The sequence below is a fragment of the Neofelis nebulosa genome, chromosome 11 (genome assembly GCF_028018385.1).
Source record: "Neofelis nebulosa isolate mNeoNeb1 chromosome 11, mNeoNeb1.pri, whole genome shotgun sequence".
Taxonomy (NCBI): domain Eukaryota; kingdom Metazoa; phylum Chordata; class Mammalia; order Carnivora; family Felidae; genus Neofelis; species Neofelis nebulosa.
In genome coordinates, this window is record NC_080792.1 from 53,518,542 (window position 1) to 53,542,123 (window position 23,582).

The following is a 23,582-nucleotide window of genomic DNA, read 5'->3' on the forward strand; positions in this document are numbered from 1 at the left end:
AAGTTACATTTCATGAACAAAAAATTGGTTGTTAAGGCATATTAAATTAAGCTGCTAAAGGGTGCCTGGCTGACTCAAGTTGGTGGAGCATACTCTTGATCTTGGGGTTGTGAGTTTGAGCCCCATGTTAGGCTTAGAGATTACTTAAAAAAAACTGCTACTGTCCATCTTATTCATAAAATATGAACCAACTGTTAGTGCTGCATTTAATGAGAAATATTAACTTATATTCCATCCCTCTGCTTATAAATAAAAGCAACCCTATTCTCTTAAAGTGTTTGAATATACTAATTTCTTGAGTATTTAAAAATGAAAGAGGGGGCACCTGGGTGGCTCAGTCTGTTAAGCATCTCTTAGTTTCAACTCAGGTTATGATGGTTGGTGCTCTGCACTGAGAGTGCAGAGCCTGCTTGGGATTCTCTTCTCTCTCACTACCCCTCCCCTGCTCATAGTCTCTCTCTCTTTCTCTCTCTCTCTCTCTCTCTCTCTCTCTCTCTCTCTCTCTCTCTCTCTCTCTCTCTCTCTCAAAATAAATAGACTTTAAAAAAAGGTAAAGGAGGGGCGCCTGGGTGGCTCAGTCGGTTAAGCGGTCGACTTCGGCTCAGGTCATGATCTTGCGGTTTGTGAGTTCGAGCCCTGCGTCGGGCTCTGTGCTGACAGCTCAGAGCCTGGAGCCTGCTTCGGATTCTGTGTGTCCCTCTCTCTGACCCTCCCCCATTCATGCTCTGTCTCTCTCTATCTCAAAAATGAATAAACATTAAAAAAAAAAAACTAAAAAAGGTAAAGGAATATAAAAATACAAGAACCTCATAACTAACTTCATAAGAAATAGGATATCAGACTCTTAAGTATAGAAAACAAACTGATGGTTACCTTCCAGAAGGGAGGTGGGTGAAGGGATAGGTGAAATAGGTAATGGGGATTAAGGAGTCTGCTTTTTTATAATGAACACCATGTATTATATGGAAGTGTTGAATCACTTGTACACCTGAAACTAACAGAACACTGTGTGTTAATTGGAATTCAAATAAAAAATAAATAGAATATCAAGCCCTAATGGCCTGAAGTTTTGTGTATCTTCTTGTAAAGGGCAGCATTCTGATGTATACAGATCTGGAACATAATTTTGTAATTCAATCACATCCAAAATACGTACATTTTTACAGTATTTTACTATGTAAAGAATGTACTTTGCCATGTAAAGAATATACTATGTAAAGTAAGAAAACATAACATTACTAGGAAATTAAAAGTATTATCAGACTAGAAAACCAATCTTTTTTCTAGACACCTTTAAAAGTTCCCCATATGTCATAAAGAATTAAGGATCATCAGGGCCTTGTCATTACTCAGTTTTGTATAGAATATGTATTTAAATGTATGAACATACTGGGGCACCTGGGTGGCTCAGTGGGTTAAGTGTCTGACTCTTTCGGCTCAGGTCATGATCTCATGGTCATGAGATCAAGTCTCATGTCGGCCTCTGCACTCAGAGCAGAGATTGTCTCTCTCTGCCCACCCCCTCCCCCCACATACACTCTCTGTCTGAAAATAAAGATTTTAAAAATAAATATATGAATATATTCATAACCGTACACAGATATGCATGTGTATTTTTTTGCTTCTCCATCAGAATGCTAGGTTTCTTTTCCAGACACTGTTCTTGCCCCTTAAAGTACAGAATATTTCATCTTATATCTGACTCTTAAATAATTTTTCCATAATTTTATATGTAAACTAGTTTATATATTAAATGTTTGGGCATTTGTGTGTCCATTCCCATGCGTATTGATCATCATTTTGTGTGACCAGAGTGTCAAAGGCCAGAGAGTAAATATTTTAGGGTTTGTGAACCAAGAGGCAAAATTGAGGGTATTACTGAGGTATTTATATAACCATTTAGACTGTAACAATTTAAAACTATATAAAGCATTCTTGTCTCTTGGCTGTAATCTTCTGGCCTCTGAATTGGGAACCAGATTTAATAATATTAATATTTAGTGTCTAATAAATCATACAGGCAAAAAAAATAGTCTCAAACCTGAGTAACATAATACATTTTCAGGCATAGTAAGTTTTAGAAAGTTAAGCTTTTTGAAAATAAAGTATCAAGAGTGCATTTTTGAAAGCTGTGTTTAAGATAAGGGTCATATGTGGAAGTAGTGATTTTCTAGCGGTACTGTTTTTCTTTAAGTAATTTCTCTGTCCAGTGTGGGACTCGAATGCAGTATTCCCAGATCAAAAGTCACATGCTTCACCCACTGAACCAACCAGGTGCTCATAGCCATACTATATTTAATGCATTTGCTCCCTTCTCCCCAAATTTCTCTATGTGGAATTAGAATGAATACTGACTATCAGACATAATATAAACATTGACTGTGAGAGTGATCCAATTCACAGAGCACTTTTACATAGAAAACTCTTTCCTGACACAGAAATAAATTTATTAAAGTCAAGCAATTGAAGAAAATTAAAATGTAATAAGCACCAGTCTTGTGCTGGGTCTAAACTATATTTTTATTTTGTTTACATTAAACAAAGTTTTGTGGCTTTAAAAGAAGTTCCCACATGCTATTATAATAAAATGCCCAGTGTTGCTAATTCTTCTTTCCTAAAACATTGACTTGATATATCAGTAGTTTTAATCAGTTATCTTTGGTTTCTTTGCAGATCTTCTTCAACAGTATCGTACTGCTGTGAACAAGTTGAACAATGTGATTGAGGACCTTAACCGTCAGTTAGAGTACCTTCACACTCCTGATATGAAGAAGAAAAAACAAGAACTTGATGAACAAGAGAAAAATCTGAAACTAATTGAGCAGAAACTAGGTTTGTGCTTGTTTTTTGTTAACTTCTACTTTCTCTGCATGAAGATAAATATTTATGATTAGAGAGAGTTCAACTATTAGAAGAAAGAAGGTGAATGATTCATAACTTAAGTTGATGCTCTTGTCCTCCAAGTCCTTTGATAAATGATTGTAAGCTGTTTTCTTAGCAGGAATAGTAAGAAGCATTCTCGGTATTGTTTATTAGTTCTTTTTATAAATGAAGATATACCTAAGTTCATTTTCTGTACTTTCTGTCTTTACAGGTATGACTCCCACGCGTAAGGGTAATGACTCATTGCGCCATCCAACAAAGGTTGAAATGACAGATTGTCCAATTCCTCCTAAAAGAATGAGAAGAGAAGCTTCAAGACAAAATAGGTGAGTTTATTGTGATCTGAGAGTTATTATTGGTTAGTTTATCAAAGCTCTTGGGTCATCATACTTAAAAACCAGCACAGGGGTGCCTAGGTGGCTCAATTGGCTAAGTGTTCGACTCTTGATTTTGGTTTAAGTCATGATCTCAGAGTTAGTGAGTTCGAGCTCCACCTTGGGCTCTATGCTGGCAGCATGTAGCCTACTTGGGATTCTCTCTCAAAATGAATAAATACATAAACATTAAAAAAAATAAAAACATTTAAAAAAACAGCATGAATTATTTCTGATTTCCCCCTTGAGCCAGAATTAGGGTTTTGTTTTTGTTTTGTTTGAAAAATAAGTGATGAATAATGAAGATAAAACATAATTATTATATTGTCCTAGGATACTGCAGTTTTCTTTTTTTTTTTTTTTTTTTTAAAATTTTTTTTTTAACTTTTTTTTTTTTTTTTTTTTAATTTTTTTTTAACGTTTATTTATTTTTGAGACAGGGAGAGCATGAACAGGGGAGGGTCAGAGAGAGGGAGACACAGAATCTGAAACAGGCTCCAGGCTCTGAGCTGTCAGCACAGAGCCCGATGCGGGGCTTGAACTCACGGACCGCGAGATCATGACCTGAGCTGAAGTCAGACGCTTAACCGACTGAGCCACCCAGGCGCCCCTTAACGTTTTTATTTTTGAGACAGAGAGAGACAGAGCATGAACGGGGGAGGGGCAGAGAGAGAGGGAGACACAGAATCGGAAACAGGCTCCAGGCTCTGAGCCGTCTGCCCAGAGCCCGACGCGGGGCTCGAACTCACGGACGGCGAGATCGTGACCTGAGCCGAAGTCGGACGCTTAACCGACTGAGCCACCCAGGCGCCCCAAGATACTGCAGTTTTCTAAATGATTTTCGCTATTTAGAAGTGTTTATAGTTTAAGCTATTTTATTTAAATTCAGTATTAAGATTTTTTTTAATTTTTTTAAGTTTATTTATTTTTGAGAGACAGAGCATGAGTGGAGGAGAGGCAGTGAGAAAGGGAGAGAGAGAATCCCAAGCAGGCTGTGCGCTGCCAGCCCAGAGCTCTATGTGGGGCTTGAATCCATGAAACCATAAGATCATGACTCAAGCCAAAACCAAGAGTGGGACGCTTAACCAACTGAGCCACCCTGGCATCCCTAAAATCAGTGTTAAGATTTAAATTGCATTTCTGTTGTTTGACCTACTTTGTAGATACAATACATTCTGCTTCATAGGATCAGTAGCTTGCTAAGTTAGAATATACAGAACCATTTGTATGTTATTTACTTAAAAAGTGCTTATAATGGTTGGTTGGGAAAATCAGATACCACTTAGATAGCTCCCCAAAATCCCAGCAAAGCCATCTGCAGCCTAACTCAGTGGTAAGAAAACTGTCCTTTTTTACATTAGGTGTTAGTAAGGCCATCCCATAGTGAGATACTATGTATGGTACTGGGGTTTCTTGTACATTATTTCAAAAGGTTTAAATATGGACTCTGCCTGAATAAATGTCTCATATTGACCTTAGAGGAGTTTCTTTGAGATTCTGGTGTTTGGGATTGGTATTCCATGCCCTTTCATCTACATATTCTACATTTATTCAATAACTGTGTGAATGCTTATTTTGTGCTGTATGTTGCTGGGTGAGTAAAAATGGCATGGTTCTTTCCCCCTCATGGAGCTCTACAATCCTGTGCAGAAACATAGTTCCAAAAAGTAAACATTTTCCTATATATAAAATAATGTTAAGGTCTATGAAAGAAAAAAGGATTAAATGATAGAGAGTGGGGAAACTTGATTCTCAGGAAAGATCATTTTAGCAGAGAACTGAAGGGAAAGAAGCTGCCAGCCATACAGGGATTGGTTTCAGTCAGAGGGAAAACAGGCATGGAAGCTCAGAGAAAGTAACAAGTGTAGCATGTTTGAGGAACTGAAAAGATGCTTTTGTGTGGCTGAGGCATGGTGGAAAGAAGGAAGAGTGTTTGGAGAAGCAGCAAAAAGCCAGATTATCTGCCTCCCCTCTCCCCACAAAGATAAATCTGTGTTGCAAAAAATTGTGAGAGAAAATACTTTATATTTTATGTCCATTCTGTTTTGAGTACCTAATATTGTGTGCTAACAAGGGGAAGGGTCTCTTAGAATAGCTTCCTTTAAAGTAAATTGAGAAGGAGAGCTACTGAAGTGATGAGATTATAAGAATACAATTCTCATCAATATGAGAGAGGTGTTTCCACACATGGGTATATGAATGATGTGTATTTGTTATGGGTACACAATATGTAGAAATTATTCTGACCACTGAAAGTGTGTTGGGACAGTACAGCATCGGAAAGAATATTTGCAATGGATTTAAACACATGCAGTTTTTATAAATCACAAGTTCAAAATGCAAAAGAATCTTCACTGATGATCATTGGTAATTGCTAGGGTGCTGACTCATTGCTATAAAGATAGACATATTCATAAAGATATATGTGTTCTTATATGAACTGTGTTTCAGGGTAACCAAATGGAAAAAAAAATTTTCATAGAAATTCTTTAGGGGTGCCTGTGTGGCTCAGTCAGTGAAGTGTCTGACTTTGGCCCAGGTCATGATCTCACGGTTTGTGGATTCAAGCCCCACATCAGGCTCTGTGCTGACAGCTCAGAGCCTGGAGCCTGCTTCAGATTCTGTGTCTCCCTCCCTCTCTCTGCACCTCCCCTGCTCGCACTCTGTCTCTCTTTCCAAAAATAGCATTAAAAAAATTTTTTTTTAATTCTGATTTAAAATATTATTTATATAGGTGCACCTGAGTGGTTCAGTTGTTTAAGTGATCTTGATCTCAGCTCAGGTCTTGATCTCAGGGTTGTGAGTTCAAGTCCCACATTGGACCCTACACTGTGTGTGGAGCCTACTTAAAAAATCTTCAAATTGTAACATCATGATTTTGCCATCACTAATAAATAATAGATCCAGGCAATAATAATAGATACCCAAATGATTAGGTAAAAAGTTGATGGGAAAACTTAATAATGGAAAGATCAGATTGATAAACCTGAAGCCACTGATTGATCTTAGCAACACTAAAAGCAGGACATTTGCAATTGTGTGATTGAGTAGGAAGTAACCTGAATCCAGTGAAGCTTCTAGTTAGTGCTTCCTGACTGAAGCTCTGTGGAAGAATTAAGCACTCGTGAAAATTATTTTCCCTAGGATGGTATGTAAATGGTAACCTTCTAGATGGTTTGGGAAGGAGGTTAATTCATTGCATCCAATCGATACCTTCCAACATAAGACCTTAATTCTCACAAACTGAGAACAGTTTGATTTAACTACCAGTGTACAGGAAATAAGGGGAATTTAGGAACAAGTTAAATGGTACCATCAGGAAGTAATCAGCCAATCCAGAATGTCAAGAATGGGACATTGTACAGGGCAAATGACTGGTTTTGTTAATTGGTCCCATAAAAGAAGGATAGGAAGAAGGATGAGCTAACTTTTGTAGGATAAAAGTGTTTGAAAGATGTAAGAATCAAATGCAATGTGAAATCCTTGTCTGAATCCAGATTTGAATCTTTAATATGACAACTTTGGAAAAATTTGGAGAAATTTTAGTGTCTCCTAGATATTAGATACATTAAGGAATTATTTTCTGTATAACATTATATAGTATTTACATTAAAATAAATATATTAGAAATGTGTACTGAGGTATTGGTTAAATAACCTCATGTCTGAGGTATACTCTAAAATACTGCAGGAGGGGGGGAAAAAGTGACAGGATATCAAAAGAAGATTGGGCAACACATTATAAAATTATTGCAGCTTGAAATGGGAATTCATTATATTCCCTCTTTTTTCATGTAGGTTTACTATAATGTTTTTTTTTCTTGGCAGTTTTTTTTTTTTTTTATTTCAGTAATGTCTATACCGAGTAAGGGGCTCAAACTCAACCGTGATAACAAGAGTCAAATGCTCTTCTGACTGAGGCATATAGGCACCCCTACTATAATTTTTAAAGAAGTGTTCTATTTTTTAATTTATTATGGGGACCATATTTCCAATTTTCTAAGAGACCAAGGAGGAAATTCCTGCCAAGCAGTTCTAGAGTAAAGTACACATTTTTAAAGTTGCACCATAGCCCCAGACCTTGTAGTTACTAAAGTACAACTATACATGTCACTGATTTGGATCCTAATTAAGATTTTAATTAAGATTTTGTAGCAATTCAGAGGTGGCATGGGCTAGAGTTGATTTTTTTTTTTTTATGTTTACTTATTTTGAGGAGCATGAGCAGGAGAGGTACAGACTCTCTAGAATCCCTGTCAGGCTCCACACTGTTCATCACAGAGCGTGACTCGGGGCTTGATCCCAAGGACCTCAAGATCATGACCTGAGCCAAAATCAAGAATCAGATGCTTAACTGAGCCACCCAAGTGCCCTGATTTTTTAGTTTATCATTATGTTGTTAGTAGTGGTAGTATCATTTTTATTAAAGTCATACATGTATATAAATCAAATGCCATATAAGATTTAATGTTCTGGGGGCGCCTGGGTGGCGCAGTCGGTTAAGCGTCCGACTTCAGCCAGGTCACGATCTCGCGGTCCGTGAGTTCGAGCCCCGCGTCAGGCTCTGGGCTGATGGCTCGGAGCCTGGAGCCTGTTTCCGATTCTGTGTCTCCCTCTCTCTCTGCCCCTCCCCCGTTCATGCTCTGTCTCTCTCTGTCCCAAAAATCAATAAAAAACGTTGAAAAAAAAAAAAAATTAAAAAAAAAAAATAAAGATTTAATGTTCTGTAATGTGAGCCACATGTTTTATTCTTTAAGTTTTCTAGGAGTTGTGTTAAAAAGAAACAGAGGCACCTGGGTGGTTCAGTCAGTTAAGTGTCCAGCCTGGATTCAGGTCATGATCTCATGGTTCATGGGTTCAAGCCTGGGTAGGGTTCTCTCCTGTCAGTGCAGATCCCACTTCGGATCCTCTGGCCCAGCCCCTTCCCCCACCCCCCCAGTGTGTGCGCGCGCGCTCTCTCTCAACATAAATGAATAAACTTAAAAGAAGAAGAAACATTAATAGATTTTTTTAAGTTTATTTGGGAGAGACAGTGACAGCACAAGTGGGGGGAGGGTCAGAAAGAGAGGGAGAGAGAGAATCCCAAGCAGGCTCCACACTGCCAGCGCAGAGCCAGCACAGGGGTTTGAACTCAAGAAACTGTGATACCATGATCTGAAATGAAACCAAAAGTCAGTTGCTTAACAGACTAAGCCACCCAGGCACCCCTTAATAATTGATTTTTTTGAATCTAGTATATAAAATATTATCACTGTAACATGTAAATAGTGTAAAAAATTTTTGAGATATTTTAAATTCTTTTTTTTCATACAGAGTCTTTGAAAATCAGAAGACTGTAAATCTCTAAGAACTAGTTACATTGCAAGTGCTCTGAGCCACACGTGGCTAGTGGCTACCATATTGGAGAGCACGTATAAAAAGGGGCTTATGATGATGAAATCATGTATCCTATGCGTTCTCACCCATCCCATTCCCAGAGACAACTTTACTCAGTTTTAGTTATTCTGTTGCTGCCTCCCTATTTTTTATATACTGTGTCTGTCTGGTTTTACCAGCTTTAAGATAGTACAACTCACCTGGCCCCTTAGTGTGGAAGTCCATATTGCTTGGCCCACCTAATGACTTTTGGACTGAATTGTTTGGAGGTGTTTTAGAACTTTCCATCATGATGCAGAAGGAGTTATAGTCACAAAAATCAGAATATATTATTAGGAGAAGGATAGAGCCAGGATAAGGTGACAGATTACAAATACTGTTACTGAAAAAACTAAAGTCAAACTTCACAGAAAAATAGAAAAAATACATGAAGACAACAAAGGAGACACAAAAAAACAATTCTGACTATTGGGAATCCTAGAATGAAGAAAATGGAGAGGCAAAAATATGTGAAAGAGAATTTCCCAGGGATTATTAATACATGAAAGGGCCCACTGAAGGCCCAGCACACTGACCATACTGGCACAATGACTGATGTACCAGAATATATTTCATAGTAAAATTTTAGAGTATCAAGGGAGAGGGGAAGAGCATAAATGTTTCCAGAAAACAAAACAGAACCATATTGTCTGTACAGCTTTTGACACACAGAAAATAAAGCATTGTTGTTTAGCTTTGTGGTAGCAGTGTTAGAAGTTTAAGGTTGAAAATGTGGTTTTGCATCCTGTTTATCTTTGGAAGATTTAAAATGTTTAAGCTTCCATTTAAAATTTAAATTACTGGGGCGCCTGGGTGGCTCAGTCGGTTAAGTGTCCGACTTCAGCTCAGGTCATGATCTCGTGGTTCACGAGTTCGAGCCCCGTGTCGGGCTCTGTGCCGGCAGCTAAGAGCCTGGAGCCTGCTTCTGATTCTGTGTCTCCCTCTCTCTCTGACCCTCCCTCCATTCATGCTCTCTCTCTGTCTCAAAAGTAAATAAACGTTAAAAATTTTTTTTTTAATTTAAATTACTGTTTAGTAATTTCCTCATCCCTAATCTCTGCCAGTTCTCCATAGATCTTGAACCAATAATTCTTGCACAATCTCAAAAGCTTCAGAGCATTTGAAATGAAAATATCTTGAGGTACCTGGGTGGCTCATTCAGTTAAGCATCTGACTCTTGGTTTCAGCTCAGGTCCTGATCTCATGGTTGTAAGATCGAGCCTCCATGTCAGGCCCTCTGCTGACAGTGCAGAGCCTGCTTGAGATTCTCTGTCTCTCCCTCCATCCCTCCCTCTTTGTCTGCCCCTCCCCCACTCACATGTGTACGCTTTCTGTCAAACATTAAAATATATATATCTTAACAGAATTGAAATACTGATATATTTCATCCATACAGTTGGAAACAAATTTAATATTAAGTAGTAAATAGCATAACTTTGTATTTACGTTATTTTTATTTGTATGTATATTACATACTTCTGTATGTTAACTTTTATAGAGATTACATACTATATTTTGTCAACTCTAAGATGATATTATAAGAATCAACATTATTTTATGAAACATTAAAACATTGCAGATTTACTCATGACATTAAAAGGTAGGCTTCCAGATGTTAAATGTGGATCTTAGAATCCACAAAATATGTTTGGCCATGTATGATAGTGTGCAGTAGGCTCATTTTCTTCAGTAGAGGCTTCAGTTTCCTAATTCATTTTCTACTCATAGAGTTAAAAATTAGCTGTTTATCAAAAATGTGCATCTTCTGTTTGGAGATGGCAGTTCAGGGAACTCTCTTTAGCAAATAAAGTATTTAGATGTATCTGACAAAAAAAATACTGGCATACATATATATATATCAAAGTGTTGTTCATTGTGTTCATGTCTATATGAATGGGATTATCAGTATTTTTAAATGTTTTTCCTTTTGCTGGTATTTTGTGACTTATCTATAATAAGCATTATAATTCTTGTTTATTTCTAAAGCAGTAATCTAAGGAAAAGGGGAAAAGAAAAGCAAAAATCTTAAGTTTTGAGGTCTGAGATATGCCAATCAAAGAACTATAATACAAATTACCTGTTACTCTATATGTCAAGTACTGCTTTTATTTTTGAGGATTTCTCTCTTTCTTGGCATACATGTGAAAGAAGTAATTATATACAAGGATTCAATTAAATATGTTTATACCAAGAATTAACATAATTAATGGAACATAGTTCCATTGGGTACTTAACCATCTTTGTCTGATGTGGGAGTTTAGGAAAGGAAAACTGTGGTACCTAAAATTTATTACGTTTTTTTTTTTTTTTTTCCCCGCTTTGACTAGGATTATAACCAAATCAGATGTGTGAACAGAGAAGAGGGAACCATTGGTCTCACTGAGAATGCCCTGCCTTCTGCAGCTCTCTTTCAGAAGACCAAGAGAGTGACTTACCAGACTGAATATTTCTGGGGGATGATACAACTATCTGGGCATGCATTTTGATGTCAATCCAGATAGGACTGGAAACAGCCATTCAGTTTTTTGAAACTCACTGGACAGTATGGATTTACTGGAATTATTGCAGTCATCATGCCCTTTGGTTATTATGTTGCAAATGTGTCAGGAAAATATGCAAATATGGCAGTGACTATAGAACTGGCACATAGCATTTATTAATCCTGAAGAAAAGTATATGTACTATTTTTCAGTATGATTATCATGGATATGCTAGAACTATTTCTTGGAAAAAAAACCTTTTTAATACTTTTGTGTGAATTTATTTAACAAAACTGTTTTGTCTGTTGTGTCTAAGGAAAGTTCTAGAGGTTAGGTATTTAATTGTAAATATGTGAGGGAACTCTTAATGAAGAATTCAGAATAAAAATAGAAAAAGCACAGGTATCTGGGAATTCAGATATTAAGATACACGGAAAAACGTTCAGTTGATGAGTGAACTTGTGACAGCAGTAGCATTTTAAATTTCTAAAGACTTATCCTGTATATATATAAGATATGGAGCGGCATCAATTTTTATAAGTATTGTTTGACTTTATTAATACTAGATGATATAGTCTCAGCCTTAATTCTACATTTTCATTATTTTGTAATTTTTTATTACTATTTTTAAAGAGTTAAAGAAGTCGTACACTCCCACATTAATGTAATAATAGTCTACTAGAAAGTTGCTGCAAAAATGTTCAAATTGCGTTTTAATTCAAGCTAATGTATGTCAATATATATGTCTTTGTGTAAGTCCAGGACTATTGTTCTGTGAAGTTATTTTGTAAGGAAATGCTTTTGGTACAGTTTTGTGTCCCAGGAAATGTGTGTGTTTTTTAATCCTTTCTGAGTATACAGTAAGGTTAATAAAGAGGATTGTTTCTTCCCTATTAGATAAGTGTTTTCCTTTTTTAACATTGAAAGCTCTATAAAAGTTAAGTTGGTAAAACAAAGCTAGAGGCATCACAATTTTGGACTTCAAGCTATGTTACAAAGCTATAGTCATCACAACAGTATGGTGCTGGCACAAAAACAGACACATAGATCAATGGAAGAGAATAGAAAACCTAGAAATGGACTCAAAACTATATGGTTAATTAATCTTTGACAAAGTAGGAAAGAATATCCAGTGGGAAAAAGACTGTCTCTCAACAAATGGTGTTGTGAAAACTGGAGAGCAACATGTAGAAGAATGAAACTGGACCACTTTCTTACAATGTACACAAAAATCAAAATGGTTGAAAGACCTAAATGTGAAACAGGAAACCAACAAACCCTAGAGGAAAACACAGGCAGCAACCTCTGACCTTGGCCAGAGCAAATTCTTACTAGACACATCACCAAAGGCAAGCGGGAAAAAATGAACCACCAGGACTTCAAAAAAGATAAAAAACCTTCTGTGCATTGAAGGAAACAATCAACAAAACTAAAAGGCAGCCTACGGAATGGGAGAAGATACTTGCAAACAACATATCTGATAAAGGGTTAGTATCCAAAATCTGTAAAGAACTTACCAAGCTCAATACCCAAAAATAAATAATCCAGTTAAAAAACGGACAGAAGACATGAATAGATTTTTTCCAAAGAACACCTCCAGATGGTTAACATACCTGAAAAGATGCTAAACATCACTGATCATCAGGGAAATACAAATCAAAACCATGATGAGATGCCACCTCCCACCTATCAGAATGGCGAGAATTAACACAAGAACCAACAGATGTTAGTGAAGATGCAGAGGGGACAGAAAGAGGCTCACCTCTTTTAAGGACACAGCACCACTGAATGCATGGGACAGTTTGTAACTTTTTTCCCCCCAAACTTTACAAGGCTCTGAGGAATAGGATATTTAGTTTGTGTAAGAATCATTAGCCTTAGTGCCAAATAAATTCAACTCAAGGTTTTAATGTATACAAAGGCTACAAAATACAGATTTGAGGGGACGTATGCACCCTGATGCTTACAGCAGCATTATCAACAATAGCCAAACTATGGAGAGAGCCCAAGTGTCCTTCAACTGATAGATAAGATGTGGTATAGGGACGTCTGGGTGGCTCAGTCGGTTAAGTGTCCGACTTCAGCTCAGGCCTGACCTCATCATTCATGAATTTGAGCCCTGCATCAGGCTCTGTGCTGACAGCTCAGAGCCTGGAACCCACTTATGATTCTGTGTCTTCCTCCCTGTGAGACACTGTGTCTCTGTCTCAAATATTAAAAAAAAAAATTTTTTTAAGAAGATGTGGTATATATAGACAATGGAATATTAGCCACCAAGAAGAATGAAGTCTTGCCATTTACAATAACAATCATGGAGCTGGAGTGTTTTATGCTAAGCGAAATAAGTCAAATACAAATACCATATGGTTTCACTCATGGAATTTAAGAAAGAAAACAGATAAACATACGGGTCAGGGGGAGAGTGAAACAAACCATAATGGACTCTAGAGAACAAACAGGGCTGATGGAGGGAAGTAGGTGGGAAGTGGGTTAGATGGGTGATGGATATTAAGGAGGGCACTTGTGATGAGCACTGGATGTTGTGACGAATCACTAAATTCTAAAACCAATAATGTACTATTACATGTTAACTGACTAGAATTCAAATAATTTGAGAACAAAGAAAAATACAAAAAAAGTTACCTTGGTAAAAACTGTTAGGGTATTTATCTTTATAATTGGAAGTGATTTAACTTTTGTTGAAGAAGGAAACAAAATGGCAATAATTTAGGAAAATTGGATTCCTTTCAAATGACACTATTTCTTACTAGTTAGATGTTAGCTAAAAGCTCCATCTTCTAAATTTTTTATACTTTTGACTGTATGTATGACTTGGTTACTTAACAATCATGAAATGGGTGAGATAAATTCTGTAATACTTTATATGATTTTCAAATACTTGTTAGTAACAAGTTTGTATTTGTATCCATTTTATACTGTAAGAAATGTCTTCAGTTATATTAGCTAAACATTTTCATGGAATCATCTCTTCCTAGGACTTCATGACTATGTAATTATATTTATACATGTTCATTTTTTTTTTGCATGTCTGTTGGACAGTGTTTCTTATGACTTCAAAATTTAAGTTGTTACTTGTTACTAGCATGTATATGCTTAGATTTAGGGATAGATAGGTACCAACATTAAAATTCATTATAGGGCATCTGGCCTTAAAACATTAATTATCTTAAATATAAGGTAAAGTTTCTCCAAAGCTGGCTTTGTGCAAGCAGGTATTAATGGATTCAGCAATAACCTAAGTGAAGATATTTTCCTGTTTAAAATTAATTCCCTTTTGGAGAGTAATCAAATTGGTGTTAAAAGAATCGCCTCAGTGTCAAGCAATTCATAGTATAGACAGACATAATATTTTTATGTTAGGAAGGTTAAATTTAAGGTAAAATAATGTCCAATAGTATAGATTCCTAGTATTCTGATTCTTTAGACCATGCTCCAATAAACATATGGAATAGAAAATATTAGTAATTATATCTCTATAAAGTACTGTATTTAAATCTTTGCTAATAGCATTTGCTTACATCTACTTTTCTCATGTTTCTCTCCTACAGCTACTCTTAATTTTATTTTTTAATTTTTGAGAGAAATGGAACATTGCATTTCATTTTTCTACGTTTTTATTTTAGTAGGAATAAAGAATTGTGTGCCTTGAAAGTTATTTACTTGATAGTCCATTGGGCAAGATTTTTTTTGTTTGTTTTTTTAATTTTAGAGCATTAGTTGGGGAGAGGGGTTGGGGAAGAGAGAATCTTAAGCAGGCTTCACACTCAGCACAGAGCCCAACACAGGCGTCAACCTTACAACCCTGGATCATGACCTGAGCCAAAGTCAAGAGTCAGATCCTCAACCGACTGAGCCACTCAGGTGTCCCAAGTTTTTAATTTTTTATTATTTAAATGTAATTGGAATTCAGTATTATACTTGAAAATAGCAAGAACAAAAACCAATATAGAATGAGACCATTACTTATGTTGTGCTAGAATTATAGGGGAATATTTAAGGGCTAGAAGGATCTTTGTATTCTTATATCATTTAGATATTAGTTCTGTGATATATTTAATGATAAGTGGTCAACCAATTTAGTGGAAAAAATTTATTTCCATGCTTTCATATACCAGAATTATGTTTTGATTTGTTAAACTTATGACATATTTCTCTTCAGTAGTTCTGCAGAGAACTACTGCAGAGTTCTGAATTACCTCTTTGAAGAACTGCTGACAAGTCAACCATGGATCTCTTTACACAAATACTAATGAAAAGACAAAAGAATCAAACCAATCAGATATGTTTAAAAGGAATGATACATTGAATCTTGGCTACATTTGTATGAAATATTCATGTGTAAATTTCCTAATGTTTTATTTAATAGAATTTAGATTATTCTATTGGTTAGAATACCAATTTCATAAGACATTTATAAATAATGATTACGAGATGCTACAAAATGTAAAACCAGAATTTGGACTTCGTTGTCTGAAATACAGAATGTTTTACTTTTTTTTTTTTTATGTTTATTTTTGAGAGAGAAAGCACAAGCCAGTGAAAGGCAGAGAGAGATGGGGACAGAGGATCTGAAGCAGGCTCTTTGCTGACAGTAGGAGAGCCTGACATGGTGCTCGAACTCAAGACCCATGAGATCATGACCTGAGCCGAAGGCAAGACGCTTAACCAACTGAACCATGCAGGCGCCCCAGTATGATTTTACTGCAACATTTATAAATTCATTAATTCAGCAAGTACTTCCACCTGGATTTGCAAACCAGTGTGTCTGACCTGTGGAAGAAGATAATAGCTACCATTTAATGAGTAACATGCTGAGTGAAACATTTACATACACATTATTTACAAGACACATTAGATTCAAAAGCATAAATAGATTAAAAGGATGGAAAAAGATATGCAAACAGTTAAATTACAGGAAATCTGAAGTGATGATATTAGTATCAGACAAAATTGACCTTGAAACGTGTTATTAGAGATAAAAGCATTTTATCATAAAAAGGTGAATCGGGGAGATATAACAATTATAAACATACATGTATCTAGTGACAGCACCAAAATACATGAAGCACAAACTGACAAATGAAAGAATTCAGCAATGGTTGTTGGAGACCATGAGCCCTGTTTTCAATAATGGATAAAACAGTGATACCAAACACAGTAGAAGACTTGAACACTATATACCAACTTGACTTAACAGACATAAAGAAATTGCACCCAACAACAATATGTATTCGTCTCAAGTACACAAGGAATATTTCCCATACCAACCATAAGACTAGATACTAGCATAAACCAAATCTTAATAAATGTCAAAGAACAGACATAAAGTTATGTTCTCTGATCACAATGCAATCAAGTTTGAAATTAACAGAAAACTTTGGGAGCCTATCAAATATGGGGAAATCAAGACACTCCTAGATAACCAATGGGTAAAAAAAATTCATGAAATATTTTGAGATGAGTGAAAACACACAATAGACCAGAACTTATGGGATGCAGCTAAAGCAGTGCTTCGAGGATAACTTACAGCTGTAAATGACTAAGAAAGGGAAAAGATCTCAAATCAATAACCTAATCTTTTACCTTAAAGGATTGGAAAACTAAAAGTAAGCAAGAAGAAAATAAAGGTTAGGGTGGAAGTGAAGAGTATGAAATAAAGACTAGAAATACAAGAAAAAAGTAATGAAACCCGAAGTTGGTTTTTTTAAAAGATCAACAAAATTGACCAAACTTTGGCTAGTTTAACCAAGAAAAAAAGAATATACTGGAATAGAGAATACAATTGGCCTTTGAAGAGCGTGGGATTAGGAGCATCAAACCACCTTCTCCCTCCCACTCCCCACACACACTTCCAAAAATAAAACTCTTTGACTCTCCAAAAATTTACTAATCGCCTACTATTGACCAGAAGCCTTATCGATAACTGTTGATGAACACATATTTTTTGTGTTATATGTATTATATACTGTGTTCTTAAAGTAAGCTAGAGAAAATTTTAAGATCATAAGAAAAAACATGTTTATGGTACTGTACTATATTGAAAGATTTGTTTATAAGTGAACCATGCCCACTCAAATTCATACTGTTCAAGAGTCAACTGTACACTAGAATCAGAAATGAAAGAGGGACATTGCTACTAATCTCACATCAAATTTGCATTCCAGTTACTCAAGCTGAGATGTCCTTACTCAAGTTGAACATATTGCAAGAAGATATCTTTTTCTAAGAAGATGAAGAGAGTCTTTGGAGAATGGCCTCACTAACTTGGTAAGTTAGTTTTCTCAGAATCTTGGTGATTTCCTCTAGTTCTTCCATAATTCCTCAGTGCTCTTGCCATCTTCTGGTAAGTCATGGTCTTCCAGTTGCCTTTTCTTTTCCCCCCAAGTTGGGCAGGTTTCCCTTCCCTTCCCTTCCCTTCCCTTCCCTTCCCTTCCCTTCCCTTCCCTTCCCTCCCCTCCCCTCCCCTCCCTCCCCTCCCCTCCCCTCCCCTCCCTCCCCTCCCCTCCCCTCCCCTCCCCTTCCTCCTCCCCTTCCTTTCACTTTTAATAAAATCCAACCCCTTTTCGTTGTATAAGTAAAACACTAGTAATAAAAGGGTACTTCCTCAACCTGATGAAGGTCATCTATGGAAAACCCAGAACAAACATCATACTGGATGCTTTTCCTCTAAGATCAAGAACAAGACAAGGATATCTGCTCTTACCACTTACTCAACATTATATTGGAGGTTCTAAGCACGGCAACTGAGCAAGAAAAAAAAGTCCTACAGATTGGAAAGGAAGAAATGGAACCATCTCTGTTTGCATATGACATGATCTTGTATATAGAAACCCCTACATGATCTGCTAAAAAATTAATACATGAATTCATTGAGTTTGCAGATATAAGATCAATATACAAGATCAGTTAAATTTCTATACATCTACAATGAACAATCCCAAAACTAAAACAATCTCCCAGTCACATCAAAAAGAATAAAATATTCTTTTTTTTTTTTTTTTTTTCAACATTTTTTATTTATTTTTGGGACAGAGAGAGACAGAGCATGAACGGGGGAGGGGCAGAGAGAGAGGGAGACACAGAATCGGAAACAGGCTCCAGGCTCCGAGCCGTCAGCCCAGAGCCTGACGCGGGGCTCGAACTCACTGACCGCGAGATCGTGACCTGGCTGAAGTCGGACGCTTAACCGACTGCGCCACCCAGGCGCCCCTAAAATATTCTTTAACAAAGAATTTAACAAAGGAAGCACAAAATGTGTACTCTGAAAACTATAAAATATTGCTAAAAGATCAAAATAAATGAAAAATCTCATATTGTTGGGTGGGAAGATTTGACTGTTAAGATGACAGTACTCCTCAAACTAATCTACAGATTCAACACAATCCCTATCAGATTCCAGCTGACTTATTTGCACAAATTCAAAGTTGATTCTGCAATTCATATGGAATTGCAACACAGAATAGCTAAAACAATACTGAAAAAAGAACAAAGGAAGACTCACTTCCCAGTTTCACAAATTACTAGAAAAACATCAATAAAACAATGTGATACTAGCACAAAGATATATGACTAAATGGAAGAGAATTGGAAGTTCAGAAATAAACCTATGTTTCTATGGTCAGCTGATTTTCAGCAAAGATGTCAAGACCAACCAAAGGGGAAACAATAGTCTTTTTGACTAAGTGTGCTGAGATAATTGGATAACCACATACAAAAGAATTACATTGGACCTTTATCTGATACCATGTACTAAAATTAACTCAAAATGGACCAAAAATCTAAATACAAGAACAAAAATAAACTCCTAGAAGGAAAGATAGGGATAAATCTTCATGATACAGGATTTGGCAAAGAATTCTTAGGCATGACACCTAGAGCAACAACAGGAAGTAAGATAAATTGGGCCATCAAAATTAGAGTTTTTTGTTTCAAAGGAAACTATCAAAGAGAAGTGACAACCACCAGAATGGGAGAAAATGTGTACAAATCATACATCTGAAAGGGGCTTATATCTACAATATTTTTAAAAACTCTTACAACTCAATAAAAATTGAAATAAAAGCAGTATGGTATTTGCATAAAAACAGGTAGATTACTGGAACAGGAAATAAGCCCATGCATACACGGTCAATTAATTTATGATGAAAGAGCCAAGATTATACAGTGGGAAAAAGACAGTCTCTTCAATAAATGGTGTTGGGAAAACTGGCCAGCCACCATACACAAAAATTAATTCAAAATAAAGACCTGAAGGTAAGACCTGAAACTTAAAATTCCCAGAAGAAAACAGGTGGTAAGCTCCTTGACATCAGTCTTGGCAATAATTTTTTTTTTTTTTTTTTTGTGGACCAAAGACAAGGAAAGCTTAAATAAATAAGTGGGACTACATCAATCTAAAAACCTGCACAAGAAAGGAAACCACCCATAAAATAAAAAGGCAACCTACTGAATGGGAGAAGATACTTACAAATCATATATCCAGTAAGGTGTTTATATCTGAAATATATTTAAAAAAAACCTCACACAACTCAATAATAAAAACAATCCAATTAAAAAATGGGCAAGGATCTGAATAAACATTTTTCCAAAGAAAACATACAGATAACAATAGGCACATGAAAAGGTATTCAACATCACTAATCATCAGGGAAATGCAAATCAAAATCACAATGACCTATCACCTCACACATATCACAATGGCTATTATCAAAGACAGAATAAATAATAAGAGTTGTTGAGGATGTGCAGAAAATGAACGCTTGTTCACCATTGGTGGAATTTAAATTGGTATAGCCACTATGGAAAATGCTATGGAGAGTCCTCAAGTAATTAAAAATAAAAGTATCATATGATCTTCTGGTTATTTATCTGAAGAAAACTAAAATAGTAACTCAAAAAGATATATGCACTCCCATGTTTATTGCAGCACTATTCACAATAACCAAGGTATGAAAACAACCTAAATGTCCACCCATGAATAAATTGATAAAGAAGGTATGGTGTGTGTATATGTATATATACATACATACCCACACACAAAGAAATATTCATCTATTAAAAAAACACGATCTTGCCATTTGTGATAGACCTTGAAGATATTCTGCTAAGTGAAATAAGTCAGAGACAAATACTGTTTGATTTCACTTATATCTGGAATCTAAAAAACAAAACAAAACCCAAACTCATACATACAGAGAACAGACTGGTAGTTGCTAAAAGAGAGGAGCTGTGGGGACGTGGGCAAAATGCATAAAGGGGATTGAGAGGTGCAAAGTTCTTCTTACAAAATAAATAAGTCATGGGGATGTAATATACAGCATCATGACTATAGATAATAATACTGCATTGCATATTCAAAAGTTGCTAAGAGAGTAGCTCTTTAAAGTTCTCATCTCGAGAAAAAAAATTGTAACTATGTATGGTGATGGATATCAACTAGACCTGTGAGGTCATGTTGCAATATATACAAATATTGACCGATTATGCTCTATACCTGGAACTAATATAATGTTATATGTCAATTATAACTCAATTCTTTAAAAAAAGAAATTTAAAAACCTAATAACCCTAAAAACAGAAATTTAAAGATCTAATAATCCTTTTTAAAAAGTAGTGGAAAATCTAAATTTTGGAATAAGCTGAAAAGAAAAGGGGAAATGAATAGAAAAATCCTAAGCAATGAGAGAGGGAATAAAGTGATTTATGATATCTTACCATCATAGAGCTAGTCAGGAGTTCAGAGGTCATGAAGACCAGTCCTTCTCTCGGAACCAAGCCCTCCCCAGTGTATTTTTGACTCTTTGAATAAACAGTCAAAAATGTTTTAACAAGTTAACAAATATCTTTTGAGCTTCAATATGAGTACAGAATGGAGTCAGGTTTATAGAACTTTCTAGACATAGACAAATGCACCATAATTTCCTTAAACATTTCTATGTTTCAAAGCAGCACCCAAATCATTTTTTTTTTCCAGGATGATTTAAAGGATACAGAATCCCGTTTTGCCAGGTATGTTTTTTAAAAGATTCTTATTGTGAAATGTATATAGTATAGTATATGTTTTATTTATATCAGTGTGTAAAAATATGTATGAAACAAACATCCACTTAATAACTAAATACCTACAAAAACAAAATATCTGTCAAGAACAAGAATGCTGCTCTAGATGCACCCATGTGCCCTTCTGATCTCTCAGCTCTCCCTCTCTGGAAGAAACCACTATCCTGCCTTGTTTCTCTCTTGTCTTTATATAATTTTATCCCGTAGTGTGTATCCTCAAAGAACATAGTTTAGTTATGGCATTTTTGAACTTTACATAAATTTTATTTTATTTTATTTTTTAAGTTTATTTATTTATTTTGGGAGAGAGAGAACAAGCTCAGAGGAGGGGCAGAGAGACAGGGAGGGAGAGAGAATCCCAAGCAGGCTCGCATTGTCAGCATAGAGCCCAATGTGGGGCTCAAACTCAAGAACCGTAAGATCATGACCTGAGCCGAAATCAGGAGTTGGACATTTAACCGACTGAGCCACCCACGCGCCCCTGCATAAATTTTACAAATCATACTTTAATGGAATATCTTTCTCTAACTTGCTTCTTTCATTCTCTGCGCTGACAGCAGAGAACCCAAGGTGGGCCTCATACCCGAGAACCATGAGATTATGACCTGAGCCAGAGTCAGAAGCTTAACTGATTGAGCCACCCAGGAGCCCCTGATACTAATTAGGTATCAATTTACATTTCCAGGATGTTAATGAGATTTAGCACATTTTTTAATTGGCCATTTGAGTTTCCTCTTTTGCGAAGTGCAGATGCTAGTCTCTTGTGCATTTTTCTGTTGGATTGTCTTTTTCTTGTTAGTTTGTTGTTGATTTGTTAATTTCCTCTATCAATTCTTTATCAGTTGTATGTTGCAAACATGTGAGAGGACCTAGAGGTACCCAGGAAAGCTTCAGAGAATGGATGAAGACTCCAGGGTCTTGGAGATGGAGTTGAAGTTCTCCAGTCATGGAGAAAATTCCACACAGAGGAAATAGGTTATGCAAAGATTGTATTGTTTAAGGACCTCAATCAAACATAACTTGGAAAAGGTAAAAAAGAGAAAAAACCACTTTGCCTTCTCAGCCCTCCTCAGGCAAATTAGATTTGCTTCTGGATTTAACATTGTTATTTTTGAAGACTAGTTTTAATGTGGTTGAAATGGATTTGTGTGTTTCTCCAGTTTGGGCTGTCATTTTGCTCTTTGAAGCCTCATCTCTGATAAAATACAACATACCTCTGTGCAAGGAGGAAGCGGGAAATTAGAGGAAACCATCCTCTAAAAAAAAAAAAAAAATGTTTTTATTGTCCAGACTCGCTCCCTTATAATTTTTTAAATATTTATTATTATTTTTATATATATAGAGAGAGTACATGCAGAGGAGGGGCAGAGAGAGAGGGAGACATGGAATCTGAAGCAAGCTCCAGACTCTGAGCCTGATGCAAGGCTCTATCTAACACATGAATGGTGAGACCATGACCTGAGCCAAAGTCAGAGGCCCAATTGACTGAGTCACCCAGGTGCCCCAACAATTTTTGAAGTTGTTCAGAATACTTTTTTCTGAAAAAAGTACTTAAAACTCCCACTGAATGAGATTATTCATAATGAATCTGTCCTTCAGTGGACATAATTTATTTGTGTTTCCCTGGGAATCATTGAGGAACAGCAGTTCAAAGCCTGAAATGGATTTTCCTCTGATTTGTTATCTCTACAGTTGACAGATCTTTCTGGCTAAGCAGGGAGTTGGCAATGTTTGGTTCTTAACTCCAGCTTTTTAAAAGTACAGCTAAGGAAAACTGTAATTCTGAGGTGACATATGATTGAAACCTCATTTGGCCCTTTATTACCTCATTCATTAGGGCAAGAAGCACTCTGGCTGGAGATCACATGCTGTGGCCCAGGGAGAGGGTGACTCTTATTTTTTTCTCCAGCTGACCTGGCCTCAGAGCGGGGTGGAGAAGGACTGAAAATAGTCATTTCTTGGCTGCGTTGGTCAGATGGGAGGGCCTCTCTAACATGGGTCCATTTATGAGTGAAAGAAAGAAACAAGGTCTCTGGAGGTTGGACTCATCGGTTACAGTGGATATGATGTGAGCAGAGTTGGTTAAGGCCCAAGGAAAACCACAGAGGCTTAGATTTATTTGAGTCATTTACATTTGTTAAAAGATAAAACTGAAGTGTATACTCTTCTGGTCTAAGTTTGAGTTTTCAAGTTAGCCTCCCCAGATCCCAGTTCACCCCAAATTTAATGCTACATTTCCTCCTATATATAAAATGTATGTTAACTTGATCAACTGTCTTATAAAAGTCAGACATCTGTCTGCTTTCTTTCACTTATTCAACCAATGTTTTTAAATAAAATGTTATGTGTGA

At 36.2% G+C, this 23,582-nt stretch overlaps 1 protein-coding gene across 2 annotated transcripts in view; it reads left to right on the forward strand.

Moving 5' to 3' along the window:
- The window catches only part of SMCHD1 (structural maintenance of chromosomes flexible hinge domain containing 1), a 235,126-nt gene that overhangs the window by 146,387 nt on the left and 65,157 nt on the right, over nucleotides 1–23,582 (forward strand). The window contains exons 46-48 of one of the 2 annotated variants that reach the window (XM_058692578.1): nucleotides 2,674–2,832; nucleotides 3,095–3,209; nucleotides 10,999–11,026. In XM_058692578.1, the coding sequence (XP_058548561.1) occupies nucleotides 2,674–2,832; nucleotides 3,095–3,209; nucleotides 10,999–11,023 (299 nt within the window). In that variant the 3' untranslated portion in view covers nucleotides 11,024–11,026. Of the gene's footprint in view, nucleotides 1–2,673; nucleotides 2,833–3,094; nucleotides 3,210–10,998; nucleotides 12,045–23,582 lie in introns of those variants that run through there. The other variant, XM_058692577.1, reaches the window with a different exon arrangement.